Here is a 26,374-nt window from a genome sequence, read left to right as displayed (position 1 = left end):
CAGCAATGCCAGAAAGGCAGCCGCGAGGGAAAGCAGCAATAGCAGAACTGGAGCGCCGGGCAGAATCCCAGAGCAGGGTAGGCTTCGTGTCTTTGATGGAAACAAAGCTTCTCTAATGGAAAAGCTTAGAAAGCGGCTTTTAAGGCACAATTTTTGTTTTAAGTAATTTTTTCCTGATGTCCGTTCTTGGAGGATGAGGCAACACGGGCCTCTCTGCACATACAGCCCAAGCACTTCTAGAGAATCACCTAAATCCCTCCGCGTGTCCCGGGCTGGCTGAGCCCCCAGAGCCCTGCCTGGGCATCACCTCCACTGCCTGGAAGATGCTGCGGGAGAAAAAGGTCCTTAATGCTGATAATGGGAATTTCGCTGCGCGACGGCCAGATGAGGATGGTGCTGGCTGGGTTCTCCCCAGCGGATGTGAAAGAGGGAGCCTGAGGACCAGACTATCCACAAGCAGGAGAGCACAGAGAAACCTGGGGTCCAGGAGAGCCCAGGACCAAACCTCCGTACCTGCAGGAGCAAAAGGGCACGAGGCACAAAGCCTGTGTTGGCGAGCGTGGCAGGGACACGGTGGGTGATGCAGGGGGACCGGTAAGGCAGGATTTCAGTGCTGTCACAGGGAGGCCGTGTTTAGTTTTACGCTGTGACTATTTCTTCTCACTCCTTTTCCTTCTGGTCCAGCCATGGCATCACAAAACAAGCAACATCCCTGCGCACCTCAGTGCCCCGGTGCTCCTGCTTCCAGTTTTGCCCATGGGGTAACGCAGCCCTTACAACCCTGCCAGCACCACCTCTTCTCCCGGGGGGGCAACTCCACCCCGCTCACCTCCCCGCAAACCCCGCTGGCTCCCATCCGCCCCATCTCAGCTACAGATAACCGACTATCGAAACTGCCCTCACGTTACAGGCGTCTTCATTACTAGCGTGAGCCTCCGGAGTCAACCCCTTTAGCCGTCGGGCTGCCTCCGACTCCCCCGAAAGGGCTGGGGGGGGCTGGCGGAGGGAAGGACGGTGAGGACTGGCGAACACCTGCCTGAGCTTCACCTACAGATCCCGCCTGATCTTGTCTTCTGCTTGTCGGCGCTGAACGCAAGAACGGGTGTAAATTTGGCTACTACGAATGCCTTCAGCCCCAGCCTGCCCGGCCGAGCCCTGCCCTGCGCAGGCGTTGCACGGTGCCAGCCGGCAGCGCCGGATACTGCCCTACCTGCACAACCCGCGCCGTGCCCCGGATGAGAGCAGCAGAGCTGCCCCAGGGACCAATCCTGCACAGTGTTTACCTGCACGCTGCGATGTCTTGTGCAAATCAAGCCTTGAACCAGCTCCAAATTTCTTGTCATATCAACTCAAATTTTGGCAGCGGCTCAACCCACATCTTATCTCGAGCAGAGCTCCTTGGCAGCAGGCACCTCCCTGTTGTGTAATTTAATGATGTTATGGCTGGCTTGCAAACAGTAAAACAGAAAGGCCGTGACGTTATCTTAATAGGATTTTGCTTGCTGAACTCCGAATGTCACTGGCACTGCTCCCCAGCGCAGCAGAGGGGACGCGAACCACCCCAGCGCCAGCAGCTTCTGCTGCCTGCAAACAGCATAAATTCAAATTCAGGGTTCAAGGCATTTATCTCCGACAACCTCTTGCATCTGATCCCGGCTCAGATCCCACGGACGCCAAGCTAGCTGGCTGCTAGCCCACTTTGAAAGCGGGTTTTTTGCGGCAGCAGCGTAGCTAGCGCGTTTGTCTCCTTCCTCCATCAACTCTCAGCGGCACCCGTTGCTGATCCACTGGATCGACATTGCAAGCAGCTGCTGAGAGCATCAGATTGCTAATTGCGCAGCTATCCTCCCCTCCTAGTGCCACATTTTAATGCATGTTTCAACTGCTTTAATGCATTCGAGCAACTTGAACCCCCAGGCACAGCGTGCCCCCGAAGGTTGCCGTTTGATAGCTTTCTGCTGTAAAACCGATTCGGCGAGTCGAGCTGGGCCAGCCGGCGTACTAGATAAGATTACATTTTCCACGCATGAAAATAAAAGGTTGTAATAAAGCCTTTGAAGGACTAAATCTGGGTGATTATAAACTGTATATTTTCCCTGCTTCCATTTTACCTCTTCATTAGGAGGAAGCGAGGGCGGTTTGTAAATAGCCGGGAATCCCTGCTTGGCAAGCGGCCCCGGGATTTGTTCAAAGTGGCCATTTGTTTTCTCGCGGTCTCTGATATACGCTGCCCCGCGCTCCTCCGGGAACTGCGGGAGAGGGGCTTGTAATGGACTTTAATGGAATTAGGGGCTTTTATGGAGGTAGGCTCAGAGCGGGGTGTCTTTCGCTGGGAAGCAGAGGAGGCACTGCGGATTCCTAAGCAGAAATATGTGGAAGGCACAGAGTGAAAGCTGGAAGGCGAGGCTTGTCAGGGGAGGTAATAACTTGTTATCGGGCTGGTAGGATCGGGAGGAAGGCAAAGCTTGTAGGAAAAAAACCAAAACCAAACACCTTCTTCAGGTTGCAAACAGCAGCGGGACGCCGGGAGCAGGTTTCAGTGGGACACGCATCACTTCTACCGACCCCTCCTTCCCCCTGCTCCCCAAAAAATAATAATCCGAGCCTCTTTCCTGGGCCAGTAGCACAGGCTGCGGATCAGAGCGTCTTCTCTCAGGAGGGACCTTAAAAGGGACCTCGCACCTCGCGCGCCCCAGAAGCATGGGCGCGTTTGCAGATGAGTGGGTTTGCGGGAATGGGGTAAGTGGAGCAGGGAGGAGGGCAGTGCGGATCTCGTATCATTTTCCTTTTACTCCTCCCTATTTACACTTCCATCCCTGCATCCCTACTCCCCGTTCCACCCTCCGACCCAGCCACAGCCCGTTTGCCGACTCCTCCGCAGCCCTTGCTCCGCGAAGACCCAGCTCCCCGCAGCCAGCCCCAGTCCTGGCTCTGCTCAGCCCAGCGTCCTCCACCAGCCCTGCTGCCAGGGCAGGGGGGCACAGCCCGGGGCGTGCACGGGCCGGGCACCACCACTGATGCAACCAAGAAAAGCGAAAGCATTGTGAAGGAAAGGTTTCTGCAGCCCGACCTCCTCCGCCACCGCCCCGCCGTGCTGCCCAGCCTGGAAGTGCTTGGCGCTTTTCCCCACCTTGTAAATAAGCGACTACCGTGATCAAAATAATTAAGCAACCTAGCCTTTTAAGCAACTAATAGAAGACAACAACTTATATGTGTGAGGTTTATGGAAGTGATGGAGCCCTTTTAGAAGTTCTTGCAGAGTAGTAGCTTTTTTCTCTTGTGTGGTTTTTTGTTTGTTTTTTTTTTTTTTAACATGCTAGCGCACGTAAAATAATACACGGAAGCCTGAAGAGCTGCCCCACCTCCCCGCCTGCACCGCAGGGTCAGGCTGTGGAGCACGGAGACCCTGCCATGCTCACCACCACGCTGCTGCAGCAGCTTACCTGCCACCGGCGCCTCCAGACACACTCCCTGCCCCTCAGGGGACCACTCACTCACCCCTTCAAGATTTCAGTGGCCCGGGGGGTGCTGCGATACGGCATCCCCCACTGAGCTGGAGCAAGCACGGGAGCTCCAGGCTCTGCTCAGATCCTGCTTTTCCAGACCGAGGGGTCACGCTCCATCCAGGACTGGTGTGGCGGGTGACGAGGGAGGTGAGGACATGCTCACCTGCCTCCTAAAAGGAACTGGAGACCAATAATCCGCTTGACAGTGCCTTTTAATCACTGTCTCCCTGGGCCATATTTGAATGGATGTCCTAGAGGTGTGAGGCTGGCTAGAGCATTACCAAATTCCCAGGCAACATGAACTCTCGTGCACATTCGTAATTAAAAATTCCCTGCTAAGTTGCGTGGTTTTGTAAAAGCATTATCGTTCCTCTGAGCTCCGTGTCCTGCAGCATCCTGCAGAAGGCAAGCAGGAGGCAATTTAGACACAGAACAATCTTCCTCCTGCTGGAAAAAGGCAGATTTCTGCTCCTCGGGGACACAGCACAGAGAAAGGAAAAAAAAACCCAACCAAAAAAACCCCAAGCCCAGACCGTAATCTACGAGGCCACATTTCACATCTGTTTTTGCAATGTTAACTTTTATAAAAGGGCTGGGAATAACACAATCAATTTACTTTTCATTTTGGAGGGTTATAAATTTAAAAGCGAGGCTGGTGCACAGTGGAGCTGGAACACTGAAACGTATTTTCAAAAAACCCAACCCTCTACTTACAGCAAACGTTGCTCCACTGAAAACAAAAGTGATCGTATATATTTTTAGGCAATACTGATTTTTAAAAGTTACCAGGCTGATTAACTCCAGGTGATCCCAAAAGAACCAGAGAAAGCAACCCAAGTTTGAGAAAGGTCAGTCCTCCCCGCAGTTGTTCCACGGACCCAAAACTTCTTGATCTATATTAACACCATAAATTAGACGTGTAACGCTATTCCAGAAATGCCAACAGCTCTCCGCGCCGCTGTTCTCGTCCCTCTTGTTTGCAGCCTTCAGAAGATAATAAACGAGGCGAGACGTCAGCACATCTTCCCACTCCCTCAGCTCTCTTCATTAGAGAAAGGCTCCTGACGTGCCCTCGCAACGCCCGCTCCGATTTTGTGCTCGGGGGCAGGCAGAGGACCAGGCAAGGATTCAATTAGTGGCCCACCTTTCGTTCGTTTTTCATAAGCCTCACTTAAAAGTCGAGGTCAGGGAGGCTGTGATGTGCTGTGCCTACAGACGATCGCGCTGCCTGAGAACCTCTAATTGCTTCCTCGTGCTAAACCGTCCCGCGGCGGCCGGTGCCTCCTCCCTTGGGCTGGAAGCACTCTGGGGCAGAGACCATCCCTTCTTCTGGTTTCTCCTTCTGCGTCTCCACCACCACGTCCAGAGCTTTTCGGCAAACATCTCCGAGACGTGCTACAAGCAGCGACAGCCTCCGTGACCCGACGGAGGTCCAACGAGCGTATGACGGGAGGAGGCAGGTTGTAAGTGTGCGGGCTGAACCCACAGCTCAGACGGACTCAGGTGTGAGGTTGCAAAAATTGAGTAGAAACAAGCGCCAGCGACTGCGTGGGCAGGAGACCCGCTTTCATCCCATGCTTCCCAACGCCAAACATGAACACCGCAGTCTCCCAGGCTCTCCTGGCACAGGCAAGGATACAGGAAAGGGTTGAAGACCTAAACCAGCCCTGATGGGACCAGAGAGGAATCACCCCTTGTCCCTCCTGTTGGGAGAACCAAGACTGTCAGCCTGGTGAAGGGGACCAAGGACATATATCCCAAGTCTTCCTCTCCCTACAAGGAGGAATGAAAGCATAAAACAATAATAAAGAGATCAATAGAGGTTTTGAGGGTGCTATGACAAAGGTTAGCTCAAAGGAAACGCTCGTGGAAAGAGGGGTGTTCTTGACAGACGGACTCACTTTGAATGTGCAAGGAAATAGTCTTCTGGGATCAAGGCTCCTGTGATAAGAAAAGTTTTCAGCTGACAAACAAGGGGACATGATGCTAACATAATCTCTGCCTCCACTTTTACTACCAGGAAGAAAGAAAATATAGCTACGGCCAAAAATAGAAAAAAAATAAAAATCAGAGGACAGACAGAAAGAAGGAAGGAGATATAAATACATATGAGAATACAATTACTGACCGAGTTGACTAAGGAACTGGATGTGATCAATGAGAAGCAGCTAAAATGTTTATTCAGTAATGAAAGCAGCCTAGGCAACAAAGCGGAGAAACTTGAATTACTTGGGCAGCACACAAAACAGGATACTGAGGAGAAGAACATGATGAAACAGAAATTGTAACTAGAATATACACAACTGCGGTGTCCAACACTGCGAGGGCTTTGGAAGGAGTTTTTGGAAGAAGCAGAGGCAAATGGAAAATGGGAAAAAAACGCACCATGAGTTTACCAAAGGTGGATTGTGCCAGAAAACCTGGGGACTGATGTTCCAGAGAGAAGAAAAGCAGCAGATCTAATCGAGGCTGCCTTCAACAACGCATTCCCCACGCCGCCTGCCCGGGAGGTGGCTACTGACGGGAGAGATCACGGGGCTGAGGGCGAGATCCGTGAGGTGGGCAAAGACCCAGGTGGAGGAGCCGAAGCCCAAAGCATCCCGCGAGCCCCTGTGGTAGCCAGCCCGCCCCGCCAGCCAGCCCGCCCCGCCAGCCAGCCTTCGGCTCTCCGCCACTCAACTTGAATTTCACAAGTCCCAGGTAACAGTTTGACCCTGCATCAGCGCCTTGCTGTCCTGATGAAGGCATCCTACAAGGCTTCGGCACCATACGGCACGTCCTGCGCCTCCAGCAGCGAGCTGCTGATGGGAGATGGAACTGGGATGCTGGAGATAAGGTTCACCATGGAAAGACCTGCGGGAGGTACCAGTACATAAGGATGGGATGCAGCAGGGACAAGAAAACAGATGAAAAATCGTACCATTGGGAGGATAGATGTTCTGGAAGTGTAGGAGTACTGAGGACAAAGAACAAACTCTTCTAGGTTGAGGTCTGATCGGGATAGGAAAGGAACAAACCAGGGTGGCTGCCTGGGTCAGCCAGAGACGGGACTCCCTGGGCCAGGCGGTCACTTCCCCACCAGCACGTCTATTTTCAGGAATGCCACTCACGGCTGGCACGTGCCTATCGCTAGCCTCAGGAGCTACACGCAGAAGAGCCGGGTACGCTCGCACCAGCCGTTTCAAAATACCCGGATGGATGAGATGAGGAGACACCACGCAAGAGGTGCACGTGCAACAGCACCTCCACGTGGGACCTGGCACAGAGAGGTGCCAAGTACCCAAGTCCGTGGCACCCATCCCTACCCACGACACACCACCCACGGGCAGCGGCCGTAGGGGTGCCCAGACCTTGGAGGAAGCCTCCAAGACAACCCTGGCAGCTCAGCGATGACCAAGCACCTCCCCACCGGTTCCCCGGAGATCTGGGGTGAACGTGAGCGGGATGGAACCATTCCTGGTCCCCTCCACAGGGGCACCAATGGCCAAGACCTCCGGTCATAACAAAGGGTGACAGTTCCAGCTGCCCCCAACGCCCGCAGCCCCGCGGAGGTGCTGGCAACCAGCAGCAAGCTGCTAGCAGATGGCAGAGAGGCGGGGGGCACGGGGAGGAGGGGCCAGGAGATGCTGGTGGCTTTCAGAAGGGATGGCCGCAGCCGAGCCGGTTCCCGTCCAGGACGACAGCTTGCATATGGATAAACAACGAGATAATTACAACCTTTGGGGAGGGGGGGGGAGAAAAGCCCATGGCTGCAGCGTCCTCCTGCTGCCAGCTCCTGCAACCCATACGTCCCACCCGGCTCCCTTCGCAGCCTCGTCACGAGAAAATTACTCGCCATAAAAGCTCTGGCTAGAGCACTGCATTAGATACAGCTGTGAAACCATTTATCTATTGATAGACCCCTATTGTCAGGGACTGGGGTTTGGCTTTCGTGCGAGCGAGCAATTTGGAAAAGGAAAAAGAAAAAAAAAATCCAACAAAAATGACAACCCAAAAAACCTACCAACCAACAAACAAACAAATAAAGAAGGAGAGAGACAATACCCGACAGCTCGCAGGGTTTCCAGGCCTCTGCCAGCTGGGAAGCTAAGCGTATGAAATATGCATCGCACTGAACAAAGCAAACTGAAACGTTCGGCGCTGGAAAGCTGTAACCCTTTCCTGTGCACCAGAGCCAGGCACGGGGAGAGCGAGATCCCCAGGCTGCCAAAAAGTTAAGGGCAAAAAAAGACCAGGAGTATAAACATCTGGGGCCGTGGGTAAGGAGGAACGCTGACGGCTTCCCCTACACCAACGGCCAGGCTCCTTGGGTAAAGAGCCTGATCCTATAGGATCAGACATCAGGTTAAATGTTTAGGAACTGCTTCGGACGTGAGCGGCTACAGGAGCAATAGCTGGGATGGCTGAAAGCAGGGAAAGCTGCTGCTGTCCCCTGACATCCACTTCCACACTTCTGCTCCCCAGGGATGTATCGGAGGAGGAGCACTTCTCCAAGCACTCGAAGGACAGCATCCCTCCAGGGGACCGCGCTCCGCATCGCCACGCTCCTGCGCAGGGAGGAGGTGGGGGACACCGTGTCAGGGTGCAGGCACCCAGCCTGGAGCCACCGTCACTCCGCCGGGGAGTGCCACCTCCTGCCCACGCTGCCCCAGGGCGGGTGGCCCTGTCCCACACCGGGCTGCGGAGCATCCTCGGCTGGGAACAGACCGTGCAGCGAGGGGGTCTCGTCAGGTTGGAGCACCTTGTTTCGGTGTTGGCAGTGATGGTGGCAGCTTCAGGCAGGGCACGGCAGCCTGATCGCACGTGGCTCTGTGTCAGCTCGGGAAACCCGCTCGCAGCCCCAAGGCGCAGGAACGATTAGCAAGGAAGGGGCACAAGAGCCAGCTAGAAAACCTGAGCAAACTGGATGCAACGGAGCACAAGGCTCAGGAGAGCTGCGAGGAGATCAGAGGGCTGGAGCACGTGCATGAAAAGAACCCAGCACTCTAATCAAGGGAAGGGAGAAAATGAAGGCAAGAACAGAGATCCAGCAAACTTTCAGCTAAGTAGATTATTGATCTTCAGGGCGTGCCAGAAACCAGCTCTGCAAATTACAGCAGTCCCCTGCTGCAAGCTCAGGCAGTTACCGGATGGCAAAGCAGAAACGCTCCCCACCTCCCGGCTCTGCCACCCACACGCCTTCCTCTGCCACCGCCGCGATGCCGCCGAGCTCCTGTTTGCATCTCGCTGCGGCAGGACGCGCAAACATGTCCAAAGGGTGACAACGTGAAAGGAAACGGTGCGATCCCCCAGCATCTAAGGGGAGAGACGGTGTTAGCGGGGACCAGACGGCTCGGGGAAGCTCTGCTGTCGAGAGGGAGCGGAAGGCAGAAACCTCAGCGCAACACGAGCGGGGAAGGCGGTGACCTTGCGAGGCTCCGTACAGCTAAGCAAATAATTTCCTTGGCAAAGGCAGGCGCTCTTTCCGCTCGCAGTCAGGAGGGTTTCTGCGCAGCGGAGCCGAGGTGTGAACGCCTCGCAGATTGCCCTGACAACGCGCCTAACCCCCGGCATGAAGATCACCTGCTCACAGGAGCCGAGAGGCTGGTGAGAAGAGAAGGCTCAGAGCCCAATTCCTACCAGGGTGCTCAGCATCCCACCAGATCTGCCCCACCGTGCTCGCCCTTAGCCCTCTGTGCTGCCAGCCACGGCCGTCCCACGGCACGGCTGCCCCCCGGCACAGCCCCGTGCCCCTGCCACAGCCGGGACTCGCTCCGGCTTGGCAGTTTCATTATTATCTGTGCAGCGGCACAGATGTGAACCTCGCTTTCCGTGTACGGAGAGAGGTCCCTGCCCTGAAAGTCCTATCACTGAAGCAGGCGGCAGGCACTCCCCGTGCCGGCCCGGCTGCCGGGAGGTGTTTATTTCCAGCAATCCGTTACGTGACATTTGGTAATTTTTCATAGTACCAATGCCAAACCAGAGAGAAATGCCTGGAGCAGGGATGGGGCTGCAGATGCTCGTATCAAACCCGGGCAGAGCGGGCGCTGGGAGGGCTGTGTGTCTCCCGCCACCGGCCCCACCGCCACCGTCCTTCCGTCGGGACCCCTCTGCCTTTGCTGGGTCCACACCACAGACCTCCCAGCCCTCAAGCAACGTACTGTATGCCTCGGAGTGCTCCTGCGAGGGAGGCGAGGCAGTATTTGTTTATCCCTTCTCTAAGAGGCGAGGAAAAGGCCATGCCAGGGTTGTCTGATGGCACAGGCAGGGAGGGTGACACCAACCGGGTCTTCTCACGCCGGGCACAGCCCCTCCGCTGTGGAGGAGCTGATTTTAAACAAAGCCAGGCCTTGCTTGGACTGCTGGAGCGTGATGAGCACTCAGACTGTCAGATCCTCCTCGTTTTAAATAAATTCCACTGACGTACTCTCTTCTGACATAAATTATTAACCAAGCATGCTGCACACAGTGTGCCAGCAGCAGCATCTCAGGGCAGGAACAGGCAGCAGGTGAGGCGTTCTGCCTGCGACCGCAGGTGCGAAGCAGGTAAATGATACCATCGCTGGGAGAAGAGGTGTGCCACCACGGCTGCCACCTGCCCGCACGATGGAAAAATCACACTCCATACCCAGGCCATATATACCCCCAGCTCCTGGCATCTCCACGCATCCGTCTGTGCCAAGACACGCTGAGAGCGGCGACCGTTTTTCCCACCTCGCCACGGCCCTTCTGACAGTCCCAGGGACAGAGGCAGCCGCTCCGCTCTGCTCCTGGAAACGCTGTGGATGTCCTGGAGGTACCCAGCCAGCCTCTGTCTCCTAGGGTGTCCCAAAGCCGATGGGACCATTTCTCTCCCTGCATCCTGAAGAAACTCCCAGTTAAGCTGGGACAAGAGGCAAGGTGGGTAAGATGGGGACAGCCTTTCAGAGAGGGACCAACCCATCAGCCAATGTCCCGAGGCAAACTCTACCACCTCCCCACACTGAGAATTCACCAGAACGTTCAAAGAAAACCCCACGGGAGAGCCTGACGGAAAGCCAGCCATCAGCAAGAGGCGCGGGGCCAACGCCAGCGTCGGCGGGAGCTCCGGGGAGCACCGTGAGACATCAGTACGGACCTCGGCCACCCGCGCTGGGGGCTGAAGGGTGTATGTGAGAAACGGCTGGGATAAAAAGTAAATTCCTCTGCCCCAAATATAAACTCAAGCAGCCTGAAGTCAGAGAAAAGAGAAGAGTTGTGCGAGTCTCAGCTCTCTGAAGCCCTGGGGGGTGGTGGGCTTCCAGCACCAGACACAGGTCATCGGGGGTGCGCTTCTTCTCCTGTCACTCAATACAACCAGAAGGAAGGGGAAGGAGTATTGAGCAGAAAAAAACCCATTATGTGTTTTTTCCTCTCATAATTCAGAAGAAAAACATCCACATTTCACCCTGGAAGTAGCCGCTCTTTGGGGATTCTTGTGTCTGAGACCTAATTTGTAAAGCGCCTAGGGATCCCTTGGGGGAAAAAAAAGCATTATAGGATCATTATTAAAATGGACACGTTGTATTTCGTGTCTCTGTTCCACACAAACGGGAAAAAAAAAGGCCAAGATCTAACTCTGGGATGTGGGGGAAAAAAGTGTGGAAGATAACACTCATCCAGCGGAGTGATAAAAACGGGATCTGGCTTCCTACGTGTTGCGTGCTGCTCCAGAGCGGCTGCTCCAGGTCTCCCGCTGTGCCCACTGCCCAGCCACGCAAAAGCAGTGACACAGAGTAAAGAGCAGCAAACCTTTTATTTTTAATAAAAGCCACAATCCCTGGCCAGAGCGGTCCCTCTCAGCTCTCCCCTGGGCTCATTTTCGGTGGCTGGAGTGGGATCCAGCACCCCATTACAGCACCAGAACACAACCTGCCGCAGCCTGACCACAACCCACACGCGGGGCTGCCCGCGGTCCCGCTGGCTCCTCCAGCTGCCAACAGAGATAATCTAGAGAAAAAAAAAGGCTTTCTCCACCTTTTCACCAGTACTACACCAGCAGTGTCTCCGGTATACCCTGCCACAGACCGGGAAGCTCCTTTCGAACCCTTGGCATGTACGTGGCTAGATGAGACGCTAGATTTCCCCAGAGGAACGAGTGAAGCCGTGTATTTCAGGTTGGATCTCATGCCTGCCTGTCTCCCACCCACACGGCGCACACGACCGCTGGTGCAATTTCTCTCTCGCACACAGTATCTATCTGCTCAGCCGAGCCCGTACATCACCTGGCTATTGATCTGCCGGAGACGACATGACCCGCACGCACAATGAGGGTGCAAAGGAGACGTGGCAGGAATGCAGACCCTGGTTAGCCGTTTCTGCGGGGAGAAAAAGGTGCTGAGGCAGCAGGACACCCTGGACCTTGGGCTGGGGCCGCTTCTGCAGCGGGGAACGCACAGCACCCCAATATGGGGGCAGCTCATGGGGAAAGGGGCCCAACCGCTTCACCGTCAAGGATATCCGACTTCTGAGATACCAGAATCGCTGGTGCGGGCACCACTCGGCAGTGGGAGCTCAGCACGGAGCTGGACTTTCATGGAAAGCTGACAGGTTTTCCCCTGCGCCGTTTTGAAACGAGCGCAACCCCCAAGGCCACCAGTCCCGTCCTTCCATTTCTCACAGCTAAAACCCTGATCAAACCCAGTGAAATAAACACAGACCCCATTTCTAGATTTTCTGGCACTCATCCTCTCCTCCAGACTACTTAGTGACTCTTTAGACCAGGGTAGGGTCCATCTGAATTCCTGTCAATGCCTTGTTCTTACCTTCTAGGGTAGACTTCAATTTTTTGACCTGGCTTTCAAAGGCCAGGCACTGCTTAACCCATCACCTTCCTCTGGGCCATCAACGGCCTCAGCAGACACAATATCACCTTCTTATACCCTAGCCCTTATATCATAGCCTTCACTCCCACCCCTGTGCAAGGGGGTGCTCTCTCTCAGGTGTTGTTCATCTATGCAGCAAGGACAACACTTGTGCGGTCTGTAAAGTACCATGACTATAGTAAGCCATACACGAATACGAGAAAGAGAAAACTCTAAATAGCATCACCGAGTTCCTGGGAATAACAGCAGAGAAAGCCTCAATCCTTGGGGCTTCGAAGGGCTGGGGAGGAGAGAGCTTTTCATAAGACAAAGGGAAGCGCAAGAGAAGACGGCTGAGCACTACCTGTGTGTTGTCTTCATCTCCCTGAGCATGGATGGTGTAGGAACGACCACCGTTTTTCAAGGTCTCCGTGGCAATGCGCACTTCCACCCCTGGAAGCGGGGTGCCCACAGAACCTGCGAAGGACAACAAAGACTGAAACAGTGGACAGCCTCTGGGAAACAACAAAAATCGAGGATGCAAAAGAGCAGCTGCTCGTCTATCAATGGCATCTGCAGGCTGTGGTGGCACTAAAGAACTTCCTAGCAGGGGGTTACCCTTCAGGAAGGCTTCGATCACATCGTATGTCTGCATGCAAATGTCACTGCGGTGCAATACGCTGCTGTTCGCTGAGCAGGCAGTGTTGGGAATGCCTGGGAAAACAAATGTGTCTCCAGCCCTGAACAGTCTCTCTTGGCCAGTCTTTGAAGATGTCAGCACAGCTTCGTAGCTCAGTAATGAAGCTGTCTTTTAAAACGAAAAAAAGAGCATCATGAAACCTACACAAAGATGGGAAAAGAAAGAGCACGATGATTACTACAGGGGCTTCACTGCTTCCCTATAGCCTGGACCTGACAGAGAAGGCAAAGGCTTAACAGCGTAAGAATTGCAAGGCATCATCTCGGTTTTATGAGACATCAATACACTGTATATAAAACACGATAGGAGAAAAGCAGAGATCAAAACCACACCGTTCTTCCACAGGTTTCAATTTTCAAAGCCAGGGAATCTGACAGTGTCACGAACAACTGCTATTAAGCTGCAAGATGGTCCTGCGACCCAGAGCTGCCCAACCTGCAGCCTGCAGCGTTCCCACCCCTTGGTTTAGTGCACGCTCTTCTGGGGGAGCATCCAAAAGCACAGAAGAAAGCGCAGCTTTGTTCCTGCGACCTCCGTCTGACGGGGGGTCTCCAGGCTCAGCAGCAACCACGAGCCGTGGGCATCTGCTAGCTCAGCAGGTTTCGCTCTGCATCTCGACGGCACAGGACGGCTCTCGCTGCAAGACGGTGCCTGTGACTTTCATCCCCCGCGAGTGGGGAGAGGGACGTTGGCACAGAGCAACCTGTGGCTCAGGAGGAGTGGATAGGTCTGAGCTTAAATCGGTAAGTGTACTCTTTTTTTTAAGAGATGATCGACTTTTCCACCTGGAGAGCCTCCAGTTGGTGGAGCTTTCTAGCTCTGCTAGTCAGGCAGCAGGATCAGCCCGACACTGGGAAGTCCCCGGAGCAGGGTGTGCAAGACCTGGAGCTCAGCGCTGTCTTCCCCTTGTCGTCTGTATTTCGGGCACTTGGGTTCAAGTGGCATTTTCCCTATCCTGGGCTCATTCTCCTGTTCAAGCCCTGGAGATCCGAGATCTGTGACATCATGATTTTGTTTGCTACATTGGTCAGTTGCCATGGAAATAGATATGTCGTCGTAGCGCAGATTTATGGCATCCCTGCAGGATCAGCTAAGAGCAGATGGGCTATGAGGGAGTGAGATTTTATTGCAGCAAAACTACCCGAACAATTAGCAAATCTGGCAAGAAATAAACAGAAAGCGACGTGGCGGTTCTGTGATGCGTGTCTGTTCAGCTTGAAATTGCCTTCGGCATTCAGGTCAGCCAACACGCAGCCAGGTCCTTCTCTTACCACAAGCATCGCTTGGGCTGCCCTCATCTCACGGCCAGACGCTGCCGGGAGTCGGACAGTCGGCAGGGTAAGGAGGGCAAAGCGTGTGCCAGGAGAAGTGCCTGGAGGTGCCATGTAGAGGTATTTACGTATTTTAAACAGTCTGGTACCTGCCACGGTCGACTCCAGGAGGACTCAAAGCAAGTAACAAGTCATGGAAAACACCCTAAACGTTTGCATGCCAAGCTCGCTGAAGCCACCTTCTAGATTTCCATGGGAACATTTCTCTCCCATGGGAACACTTTTCTCTTCTCGTGAAAAATGCCTTGTGCGAAGAGCCTCCAACCTGCCTGCGAGACGTGGCAGGGGACGGCGGGCAGACACTGCAAAGTCAGTCTTGCAAAGCTCGTGGAGGGAGCAGTAACCAGCGCAATGAACTGCCGCGGGCTCTCAACAGACTCGCCATCTCTGGAAGCTTTCAAATCAAGATCAGATGGATGCCTTCCTGGAAGATGCTTCTTCCCCGTATGCAAGCTACCGACCTCAAAGCAGAAATGTAATGGACTGATTCACGGGCAGCAGGACTCAATGATTCGTGCCCACTTCTAGTCTCTGTCCTTGAGAATGAAATACCAAAGATCAGCACAGCGCTGTCAAACAAATCTGAAGGCACAGAGAAGGCAATGTGTTTCCCATACAGCGTTTCAGATCACAGATTACAAATGCAACTCCATCAATTTATTTCCTACTTGGCTAAAGTAAACCAAACATGTAAAATAAGTCCCTCGGGGAGAGCTGTTTCCTTATATTTGGTCTGGAAAAGGCTTTCTGGTATTTAGGAAAAATGACAAACTTGGAAACCAACATCTGTAAAGGCTGAAAAAGCTCGCAACATTGATTAGAGCTACATGAACCTGACAGTATTAATAAAATTCGTGCAAAGACAATGACTAGAGCTTCTCAGGCCCATCCACCGCGTCAAGATGCACGCCGTGCTGACTCCAACAGGTCAGCAGAAGGTTGAGCCAGTTCCCAAAGGAACAGCTCCGGAGGTCCTGGCTTCATCGAGACCACAATCGGGGGTGATCAGAAGGAGGTCGACACTCAGCACTGGCTTCCTTTTGCCCCCAGCCATAATCCCGAGGGGAAACTGGGGAGAAATCCCTGCTCCTTCCCCTCTCGCTCCCTCCCAGCTCTCTCCAATTTGCAGGCTCCTGCATGTTAAGAAATGCTGGCAACACGCCCGCGGTGTCAGCTCAGCCGGCATCAGCCGGGCTGCAGTCAGGAAGGAGTGACACTATTATTCTTTCACCGTTTCTCCTCTCTGTTTAAAAAAGTTGTCAGCTCTTCCCAGATAAATTTAATTGGCCCCGCGGTCCGCGTCCTTCGGTATCTGGGGACCTGGATGCTGTTATGTGCGGCGGTGTCCTGGGAGAATTGAAACAGGCCAACGATAAGGCACTCAACGATCTCACTGTCAACAATACACGGAGTCCCCGCTGTAGGAGCTATTAGCCGCCTCTGATCTAAACCTCCAATTAAAGTGGTGATTAGGCCCAGCGAGGCATTCGCCGTCCATGAATTATTCATCTCCCTTCACAGTAACAGCACCGGGGGGATTAGAATGAGAGCTGGTGAAAACAGAGGCATTTTAAGCAGGGTTTTAACCATATACAAGCAAACATTTATCTTTCAAATCTTTCATCTTTTCTTCTTCTGGAAATTAAAGGCTCCCCACCCGCACCCGCCCCTTCAGACCTGTGCTGCGGGCGCAGAGCGGTGCCGCACCCCCAGAGACACCGGCGGTGACACGGGTGACAGGGACTCGACCCTTCCCCAGCCACACCAAGAGGGTGAAAGCGGGCGAGGGAAGCCCCAGCACCTCTCCTCAGAGGCTCAGGAAGCAGCAGAGAAGGACCTGTGCTGCTTCCGCTCCAGGAGAAATCCCCCGGCAAGCGTGAGGATCCCTGGACTTACCCACGGGGTAAAGTGCCACACTCGCGGTGCTCCTTTGTCAAAATAAAGCTAGTAATCGCTTTGGCCAGCACACGGGTCTGTGGTCACCACTGCCTAGCATCTGTCCCTGCAACACCGGTGCCGTCTGAGGTCTTTTCTCCGGATACTTCACCCCTCCTCCTGCCCGGCCTCTGTTCCCAGCCCATGGCCGCATTTCCCAGTCGACTCTCTCGCACTGGGTGCTCCGTGGTACCTGGTGACCTTACATCCCAGCCCCTAATGGGGTACTATATCAAAAGCTTTTTCACAGCTCTGGTAAATTATGCCTCAGCTTCACGCATCTGCTTCCCAACTGACACGTCCTGAAATAAATTAATCAAGCCTATTCAATTATAGCCTTCTTTCTGTAAGGTCTCTTGCTGATTCACACCTTCGTGAGATGCTTCTCTCCCCTCTTGGGGCTGCAGCCAGCCCCTGGATGGTGGCTGGAGTGATGGTCGGACGGCCTTTATCCCCAGCCCCTCTGCTTGTAGCTGCACGAGAGGATTTGTCCCCAGCTCCCCTGCAGACCCCGGGACCCTCAGGGACCCTGCCCCAGCTCCGTTCAGGAGCACGGCCACCCAGCTCTAGAGCAGGAGCTGCCCTTCTGGGTGCCAACGTCCGTCTTGCTCATGTTATTTTCAGTCTTACCCCTTTTCTCCTTTTGCCTCCCGGGAAATTTCTAGAGCCTGCACTCATTTCCCCTCCTGAAGATGAATGAAAAGCAAATACAACCAGGTCACAGGGACATTCAAATGATCTCCGCACCGTCACCCTGCGGCGTGGGGCTCACGGACCGCTCGAGCTCACGCAGGTGGGCATCCCATGTCCCTGCCTGCTTCCCTCTCCTGCCTGCAGGGACGGGGGTTCCGGGGGAAGGGAACGCTGGCTGAGCTGGGGTGGGGGAATTACAGTTACTCTGCAGAATTAAACCAGAGTTTGCATTTCGTGCTGCCCCTGAGCTGTTCTCAGGTTGAGGAACCAGCGCTGGGGAGCTGTGGCTTCTCCTCTCCCTGTGCAATCCCTGCAGGGGCACAGCTTCTGCATCCCATGGGACTGGGGTGCTGTGGGAAGCCGTGATGCCCAGGACAGCCCCCCCCGGGTAACACCGGTCCCCCAAGACACCGGAGACCAAGGCGATGAATATGGTGCCATGCATGCGCAGACAGCATGCGGGGAGGAGAAGGCGGCTTAGTGGTGGGCTGGGTTGCTCAGCAGACAGATGGCCACATTTTGAACCGAAAGGAGGATGGGGGCATTTTATATTTTTAATGTTCCAGACCAATTTGTTTCTAGGTTATGTAAACTACAGATATTGAGAGGAGTCACAAAGTGTAGCCAGGAGAAGTGAGGGGAGACAAGGAGAAAACAGAACCAGAGCGTACAACGAGGTGTGACAATTTCTAACTCCTGAAGAGTCAAGAAAATTGCACTAAAATAAGAGTGAACAGACATCCTATTTTAAATGTTCAGTACCGATTGGTTAGACACGAACTGCTGCATGGGAAATCCTGTGTCACACAAATCACCGCACACAAATACAACTTCACAGAGCAGGAGCTGAAGACGCAGTCCCATCACAGTGCTTGAACTAAGACTTTGGACATAATAAAGCATCAATATGGACTCTGCCTCCTGGACAGAACCAGCCTGGCTGGTCAGGTCAGCGTGCACCACTGTGAGCTCTACACACACAGCTTTGCCAATCCACCACGGCTCGTGATCCCAGGGAAACCCACCGGCCAATTCCCACACAGCCATGCCCCGTCCTGGCTTCCCAATGCCGATTCCCCTGCCAGCATCATCGTTCCTACCACAGCCTGCTCCTCAACCATGACAAACGGTGATTAGATGTATATTCTGTGTGATGAGAAAACCCAAGAACACCTCACAGCCAAACGCCTCCCAACAGCGTGCACCCTCTAGAGACTCCTACCTGGGACACGGACTCCATGCAAAGGGTTAGAAAGCGCCATCCCAATCTCAGTCATCCCGTACCTCTCCAGCAACGTGTGCCCGGTGATGCTCTTCCACTTCTCCAGGACAGGCACAGGCAGAGCTGCTGAGCCCGACACCATTAACCTGCACAAGGAAACCCCATGTAAGGAAGTATCCAAGATCACCTTTCCTCCAGGGAATCTGCAGTCTAACACAGGGTTACGTAAAGCCTGCTCCTACGTAAAACCCTGGGACAGAAGCCGCAAAAGCCTTTTAACCACTACCGAGGATGTTTCTCCCATATAGAAGATTCTCTGATACGGTTTTAAGCTAAGATCTAACAGCCTCCTAAGAGAAATACTGCAGTACAAAATTGGGTTGCAGGACAAAGTCCTTAGTCTTGTGTTAGGTAGGGTGACACATACAACGAGCGTGCAGACCCCTTCTGGCTTCGCCATGCAAGAGCGGCTCGTAATTAAATAACGCCACCCTGGTTCTTGTCAAAGAGACACTAAAGCAGAACAGCCAGCACTGCAAAGAGGTGATGCTGAAAAGAAACCTCGGCAGAGCCACCGTGGGGACAGCCAGCCCCCGGCAGCCCCTGCCCAGAGAAGCATCGCTCACCTACCTGATGTTCTCCTGGCAAAAGGCATGCACAAAATCCTGGACTTGCGGCTGAGAGAAATGCTTGTCATAATACTCTATCAGCTTGGCATAGATAGTGGGCACTGCCATGAAGACACTGATACGGGGAGCTTGGGAGCTTAGGAACTTCTTCCAAACCTGGAAAGGAAGGGAACATACACATATAAAAATACACCTCAATGTAAAGAGTAGAGGGAAGCGATGGTCAGCGCTGTCAAGGCATCCACGTCAACATCCTCAGCACCTTTGAAGAGGTTCACAAGCGAGGGCTCTGCAAACACTTCACGAGGCAGCGAGCCCCGCCACTGCTCCTCTGTATGGTGCAAAGGGAAACTGAGGTACAGGAATGCAACAGGCTCGTCCAAAGCAAAGCCACCCTGGGCTGGTCACAAACAGTCAAACCTCTGCTATCTAAGGCTTCTGGAAAGTACAAACAACTGGAAGCCTGTTGTGTGCACCTCATCCACGTCCAGAACAACAGCTCCCAACCCTCACCATGCCCCTTATTGCCCAAAGCACAATATTCAACTCTCTCATCCCACCAATGGATCCCCCGCCTGCTTTCACTCTCAATGAGCACAAGACAATGGAAATGGCATTTTTAGTACCATCATGTTACAGCCAAGAATTTGCTCACGAAGACATAAGCTTGTGGCAGAAGCAGTTAATACCCTTATCACATACAGCTCTTCAGAGGCTACACAAAGCCACCAGCTTTTCAAAGCATGGGAGCTCTTCTTTGGAAAGACACTAAGTCACATGCAAAGAACACAATACACAGGTAGAAGCCCACAGACTCGAACCTTTGAGGGAGAAATGCTTTTAAGATGGATGGCAGGGCTGGGAAGAGAGATATCGCGCCCTGGAACTGGGAGTGAGACTCCACTGCAATGGAAACGGTCATCTTCTGGTGAGCGGGCACAGAGAGATGTGCCCCAGCCCGCTCAGACCAGCCAGCAGAAACCGCAGGTAAAAGAGCTGCAGCCAGGAGGGCAGCTTCACCAACCGCGCTCTTCCCGAGAGGAACGGTCCCTGCGGGACGGACCTTCTTCAGCTGCAACGCCTGCTGTCCCTTGGGAACTACAAACAGGGGCAAATTCCAGGAGCCAGCTCTGCTGGGAGGGGATGAAGAGCGAGCAACTCCCAGCTGCTGCCTTGGCTGAGCAGCCCCACCTGGGAGTGGTTAGCAATGGGTAGGAGCCATAAATAGTGCAGTTGGGCCCACTCCTCCTACACCTCGCCACTCTTCCCCCCAGGTAAGCTCTTCCCAAGACAGGAACGATCCAAAGTCATCAATAAATAAAAGGCTACGGTGACGGCCGCCTCTTTCCTTTCGCTCCAGTCCCTGCCCCGTTGCTGACAAATGTATTTCCTAACAGCTCCTGACAATGCGCACCGCCTCTCCCCTCCCTGCCCGCGCACGCTCAGCTGCACACAGGCGCGTGCGACGGCGAGAAAAAGCAGGAATTGATTGAAGGTGAACAAGTGATTCTCCTTCATGCTGTCACTCTGCCCCCTTCTCCTCCGTCCTGCTCACTCGGGCTCCATTTCATTACTTTCTACTTCGCTGCATCGGTGCCGCCTCCCCCTGCGTCTCTCACTCCACTGCTTCAGAACAATCAGCTCCTAAAAAAAAAAACCCCGCCACCACCATGTTGTTATTCTTAATAAAGCAGGACACATCGGACAAATGCACCATCCCACCGAACAGAAGGGAGCTCACGCTGCCTTCCAGCCCAGAGATGGTCCTTGATGGGGCGAGGCAAACGCACAAGGTGGAAACCCCCTGGACACCTCAGGAGCTGGGACATGAGTGCTGCAAGATCCCCTCAGCATCAGGGAAAGCAGAGGAGGAACGTGACTTGCCCGGACTGATGGGTGACATGGCCAGAGAGGGAACATCGCGCTCCCTTGCGGAAACCCCACCTACCAGCGTGATCCCCTAAAACAAGGTGGAATAGGCAAAATTGCATTTAGAAGGATCTAACCCCTACCATACTCCTCCCAGCATCTCTCCCTAAAGATCTTTATCTCTTCAACCCCCCCAGCACCTTTCCCATTTGAGGCAGCAGGATGGAGAAGGACCTCTCCAAAGCCAGGGACCTGCTCTCCCCAGCCTGGTGCTCCCGAGAGCCATTGCCTTGGGCAGGGAGAGACGGGCGACGGCAAGCAGGGATCAAGACTGCGCCGAAAGGATTGAAGGGAGACAGATGCTCGGGGCTGTTCCATCCTTACTGTGTGACGTTTTTTGCCTTCACAAGTCCAGAGCAGCTGTGGTGAGCGCAGGCAGACTTCCAGTCTGGCCACGCAGCAGAGTTATTTTCACATGGATTTGGATTCGGAAAAAACCCCAAACCATCACCCCAAAACACAGCAGATCTCTCTTGCACCCCACAGTCCCCTGTCCTCGCACGCCTGCTCAACTCCTGCCCTAGATAAAATCTTCCCTTCCGCCACTCCAGCCACGGGAGCAGCTTTTTCTGTGTCAGTCCGACTCGCCCCAGCAACAGCCCCTTCCCGAAGATAAGCAGCTGCCTTTGGATTTGGGCCACCAGCTGCCGGGGTGATCTGCTGACAGCCAAACATCCCCACCTGCTCTGCTCCGGCTCCGCCAAATCCGGACCCTACCCATGTGTTTTAACGGCACAAAGCACCGAGCCGTGGTACAAAGCTGGCAGCCCCAAGCCCTCCGCAGACCCCGAGCTGTCCGGAGGGCTTGTCACTGCCCAGCCAGCTCTAACAGCTATTTCTGTTTTATAACTATAACTTCAGGGTTTGAGAGAAGGATCCGGGAAAGTCTCGTTACCTGGGACTAATCAATCAATCCCGCGGCTTGGACAGGCTCTAGCAAGAGGCCAGCTTTGCCCTTCCAGCACATGGCATCCTCCGACACCGTCAGGCTTAGAGCAACACAATCAATCTCCCCCTCTGTTATCCCACGTGTCACCATCACCACATCAATTACCTGTGGACAGGATATCGGCAGCACATCATCTCATTTTATTTTGCTCAACTGATACCTCAGGACTCCAAGTGCTTTTAAAAAGCCACGGATTCCGGAGGCAAACACAGCACCACGTGCCAGGGCTGCCGGACTTTGCACTGAGCCCTCACCGGACACAAGGGAAGCAGCAGTCTTCCAATGGAAGATGTTCAGGAGGTAGACCAAGATTCCTTTTAAGATGAACAAGGGCTAGAAACAAAAAGTTTCTAACGGCAAGAAAGCAAGAGTGGGAACAGTTTCCTATGGGCAGTAACAGCAGCGAAAGCCCAGGGCAGGCTTACAGGACAGGGCTGCCTGAGCCAGCAAAGAAGTGGAAGACCTTCTGTTCCCAAGAGCCTTCCCATCAGCCCGACATTCCTGATTTTCTTCCCCTCCCACTCCACAGAAGCATATCTGGGCAATTCCATGGGTTGGCCAGCGGGATTTTGCCAGCAGTAAATAAAAAAAGGAGAAAATCAGAGCAGTGGGTACAAAACAACAGACACAGCTGTACGGTTTTTCCCACGTATTTCTTCCAGCACACAGATGGCACGATGGCGAATGAGGACAGAGGAACACGCAAGCTGCTCCAAGAGATGGTCCTTCCATACAGCAACCTTCCCAACCAGCCTCCAGATCTGCTAAGATCACCTGAAGCGAGAGATGCAAACGCAGAGGAGAAAAGGCAGTAATTTTTTTTTCCTTTACAGACGGGAGATGCGCGAGGCTGTAAACCAGACAGAAAACACCACATCTACCAACGTCTGGGCACCTTCTAATGCAAAAAAAGAAGAGAAGGTGACAACAACCATTTCTGCGCTAAATCTTGCAAGACTTTGGCCGATACCGGACTCCCAAAAACAGCCAGAAGAGGTGCAGGCAAAATGCCTAAAAGCTGAAAAGAAAGTGAATATCAGCATGGATTTTCCCGTCAGACCGCAAACAGATAACAGACAGCCCGTGCTGCTGCCTCTATTGACAGATCCAGCAGCTCCTCTCTTCTACAAAATTATTGTATCATTTTCAGCTGTTATTGAATTTTTTTAAAACCTTTTCAAAAGTAACGATACCCCTAATGCAAGGTTAAATCATCCCTTTACTTCCCTTTTGATCAGGGAGATGGGTTTGCGTTTTGCATCGATCGCTGCCGCGCGGGTCGCACCGCCGGCGAGGAAAAGGGCTGCCTGCAATTTTCGGAGCATCTGCGAGAGCAACAGGCAGCAACGCTGCTGCGGCCGAACCAGCTCCTTGGTCGGCGAGACCCCGCGCCTAACGCCGAGGACAGAAAGCTGCTGTAACTCTACGGCAGCACCGAAGGGAGGGCAGGACCACGCGCCCACGTCCGACGCCGGTTTATCCCCGACAAAGGCAGACAGGCACGACAGGAGATGGGAGAGCGTGGAGGGGAGCTCTGCTCTCTGTGAAGGACCGAGCTGCGGATGCTTCGTGAGCAATACGTAGCGAAAGAAACGTTCTTCTCTTCAAAGGGAAATTGGGCCCTTGGTGGCTTCGTCTCATGTTTGTTATAACCCCAAACTGTTTGCGCTCTGCATGACTCTGGTTTTAATCATTTATTCATCAGTGCAGTTTGATGGCCCCTCTGCATTCCAGGCTGAAGCTTTTAAACCCTTCCTATGCTGTAGGCGTACTGAAAGGAGCAAGTGCGTTCCCTGGGACCTGGCAATATAAGTAAATATGACAGGCTCTGGTTCCATTTTTTATATTTCCCCACAGACATCAAAAGATATTACTCCGTAACAGATGCTGAGGACAGACGGCAGATCTGGGGAGACGGGAAGAAAAACTCTAACTTTTTAAAGCCAGGTCTGTGAGAAGTGATCAAACATAATCCATTCACTAGTGACCTGCTCCTCCCTCCACCGACTCCTCTTTGAGTCTGAAATAAAATTACTCCTCTGAAGCCTCCCATTAACAGATGAAAAGACAATTGCCTTTCTCCAGCTGAAAACGGACGGGAGACGCAATCCCCAGCACGCCACCAGCAGCGTCTTAGCCGTGCTTGGTTCTTGGATATCAGACTCCCTGGATTTGCTTTTCTTTTAAAAATAAACTAAAAGAGCTGCCCAGAGGGATGTTTGCAGAAGTGACAGATCCAGGGGAGAGCGGCTCACCGCAGTGCACGCTTCTCCTTCCCGGAGGCAACCGTGACTGCCAAGCCCTAGATCTCCCTGCACAGCCCAGCGACGGTATAAAGCATCGGCGCCTGACCTCAACCCAGCCTGGTTCGCACAGATAACAGCAGCGGCAAGGACAAACAGTTTGCTCGCAGATGTAGCACAGGCTGCTGCTCTTCACAAGGAAGTCAGGGGTGTAACCATACGATGCAGCAGCGACCCCGGAGCAACACCTCACACGCAAAACCTCAATGAGCATCAGGTCTGCGGCACCCTCCCACCACGGGGAAAAAGCCGCCACGGGCGACAAGCACGCTCGCAGCGCGCGTCACAAATCACACACCAGCTTTGGGCACTCATCACTCCCATCAGGACAAACGCCTAGAAAAAAAGTTCCAAATAAAATTAACGATTTTGATGACTTTGCGTGCGACATTGTAAAAGCGGGTATGATTTTTAGAGGGCTTGATCCTCGGAGGCACCTTAAGTCAGACATGCAGTGATGCTGGCACCAAAACAGCTCCTTTTGGAACTTCAGGGCAATAAATCTGCATCTCAGCTTATTTATCATGGAAGCGGTTGCAAGGCACAGACAGAGTTGTCATTCTGCAGGCAGCACACCACAGCTCGAAACCTGCCCAGCAGAGCCAAGCGGGCAGTGCATACCACAACTAGGTCACACGGAATCGAGATTTCTATAAGCTTCCCCCATCACTCATCAGAGCAAGATTTCTCCTTCCTGTTTTTGAAAACTTATTTCCTACTCTGCACTTCAGACTGAAAGACCGCCCGGGATCTGATCTCACGTTTATCAATGCGAAGAGCTGACAGGGAGCCTTTTGCTCTTAAAGCATCTTTCCCTTAAGGTGAGAGCAGAGGTGGTCCAAGGCAAAGACAAGCTGCTCCTGTTGTTCAAACTCGGAGTGGATCCACTTCGGCCAAAAGCCTCAGCAGAGGATCCTAAAGCAGCCACTGACCTCATGATTTGTTCCGAAAGGCTCCTGTCCGCAGGGTGCCCAGCACAGCCAGGTACCAATCCAGAACGGTGCCGTCAACGTGCGACTGTCATGGCAAGAGCGCCGGCATGGAGGACGCCTGACTTCCCCTGGGTCTGTCTCTCCAGACTCGCTGACATTTCCATCGAGGAACAGTCACACCACAGGGTGTGCTCAGCCTTAGCAGCCGTCACTGAATTGATGCGGGGAAGGGAGATGGAGAGAGGGAGTCGCTGGGGAAGGGATGCTCTAGCATCTGCTTGGTGCAAACCCCAATACTCACAGAGGCCTTCAGAAAAGCACTTGCTCATGGGCTTTCTCTGACGGCCAGTAAGGAGAAGGCTCACCTTGCACTCCTTCCTTAAGAAGAGGCGTTAATCTCTTCTCCTCTGGCCACCAATTTGCACAAAAAGAGTCCCAATCCAGCATCTTTAAAATTTCTACTCCTGCCTAAGAGAAAAAGGCAGGTATTTCAAACAGGTTCAGAAGCAGCTGAGAAATGCTGGCTGCCTGCAAACAGGAGCAGCGCAGCTGGAGACGTGAACTCAGCTTGGAAGCAAGTTACAATGGGAGGAGGGTGGAGGGGTGCTTAGGCTGCAGCTTGCTCTGGCTCCAGAGGAGGTTTCTGCTCTCGCAGTTCTCACCATTACTTGAAAGAAAAAAATAATAAATAACAACATCAGAGCCACCCTTGCCCCACGCAGCTGCTGGGAGGAACACACTGCCAGGCTCACTGCTGTTCTCCTACCCGCTCCCAGTCCCCGTGCCCACAGCAGCGCTGAAACCTCTCCCCCCGCAGTCAGCGCCGTCATTCCCGAGCACCAGCAGCGCACCCGGGAGCACTGGGTGCTGCTCCCACAGGCCCCAGGCAGGGGCCCGAGAAGGGCTCCCCGTGGGGACACGCTGCACCCCAAGGAGTACACGCACCAGAGGACTTCGCACAACACATACGAGAGGACTGTAATGCTGGAAATTAAGGGTCCATTTATAAACCCTTTATTAATAAATGATTAATAGATGCAGCCATATTTTTTAATAACTTACAATAAAAAGATGCTACAAAAAGCTTAAGCAAGACAGGCTTAACAGATGGTGCTATAAAGTGAATTATAACATGTACAGTAGCTAGTGCAAAGTAATGGATGTCCTCATTTAATAAAAAGAATCTGATTTTATGCAGCAACTTTCACGCTTGAGGCATCTCAATACACTTTAATGAGCCCTTGTGGCCTCAGCAATAGCTCGCATGCAGCTGCGGACATCAGATGCTGTTTTAGCGAGAGAGTGGATGTTGGTCAGGACACTGGGGTTACTCCACAGTCTTGATTTTTAACCTTTCCTTGGACAGCTACCAAAAGCAGATGGAAGGGTCTGAAAGATGCCACCTCCTAACACTGCACTGCAGGGAACAACAAGCAAGCTGCGG

At 53.3% G+C, this 26,374-nt stretch overlaps 1 protein-coding gene across 1 annotated transcript in view; it reads right to left on the bottom strand.

Moving 5' to 3' along the window:
* ACSF3 (acyl-CoA synthetase family member 3) overlaps nucleotides 1–26,374 on the bottom strand; it is a 67,917-nt gene that overhangs the window by 33,191 nt on the left and 8,352 nt on the right. The window contains exons 4-6 of the mRNA XM_059824831.1: nucleotides 18,819–18,973; nucleotides 18,189–18,334; nucleotides 12,672–12,784 (exon numbers count right to left, since the gene is read on the bottom strand). Coding sequence (XP_059680814.1) covers nucleotides 12,672–12,784; nucleotides 18,189–18,334; nucleotides 18,819–18,973 — 414 coding nt within the window. The remainder of the gene's footprint in view (nucleotides 1–12,671; nucleotides 12,785–18,188; nucleotides 18,335–18,818; nucleotides 18,974–26,374) is intronic.

Source organism: Gavia stellata, chromosome 15 (assembly GCF_030936135.1).
Source record: "Gavia stellata isolate bGavSte3 chromosome 15, bGavSte3.hap2, whole genome shotgun sequence".
NCBI classification, from domain to species: Eukaryota; Metazoa; Chordata; class Aves; order Gaviiformes; family Gaviidae; genus Gavia; species Gavia stellata.
This window is presented reverse-complemented; position numbering and strand designations above follow the sequence as displayed.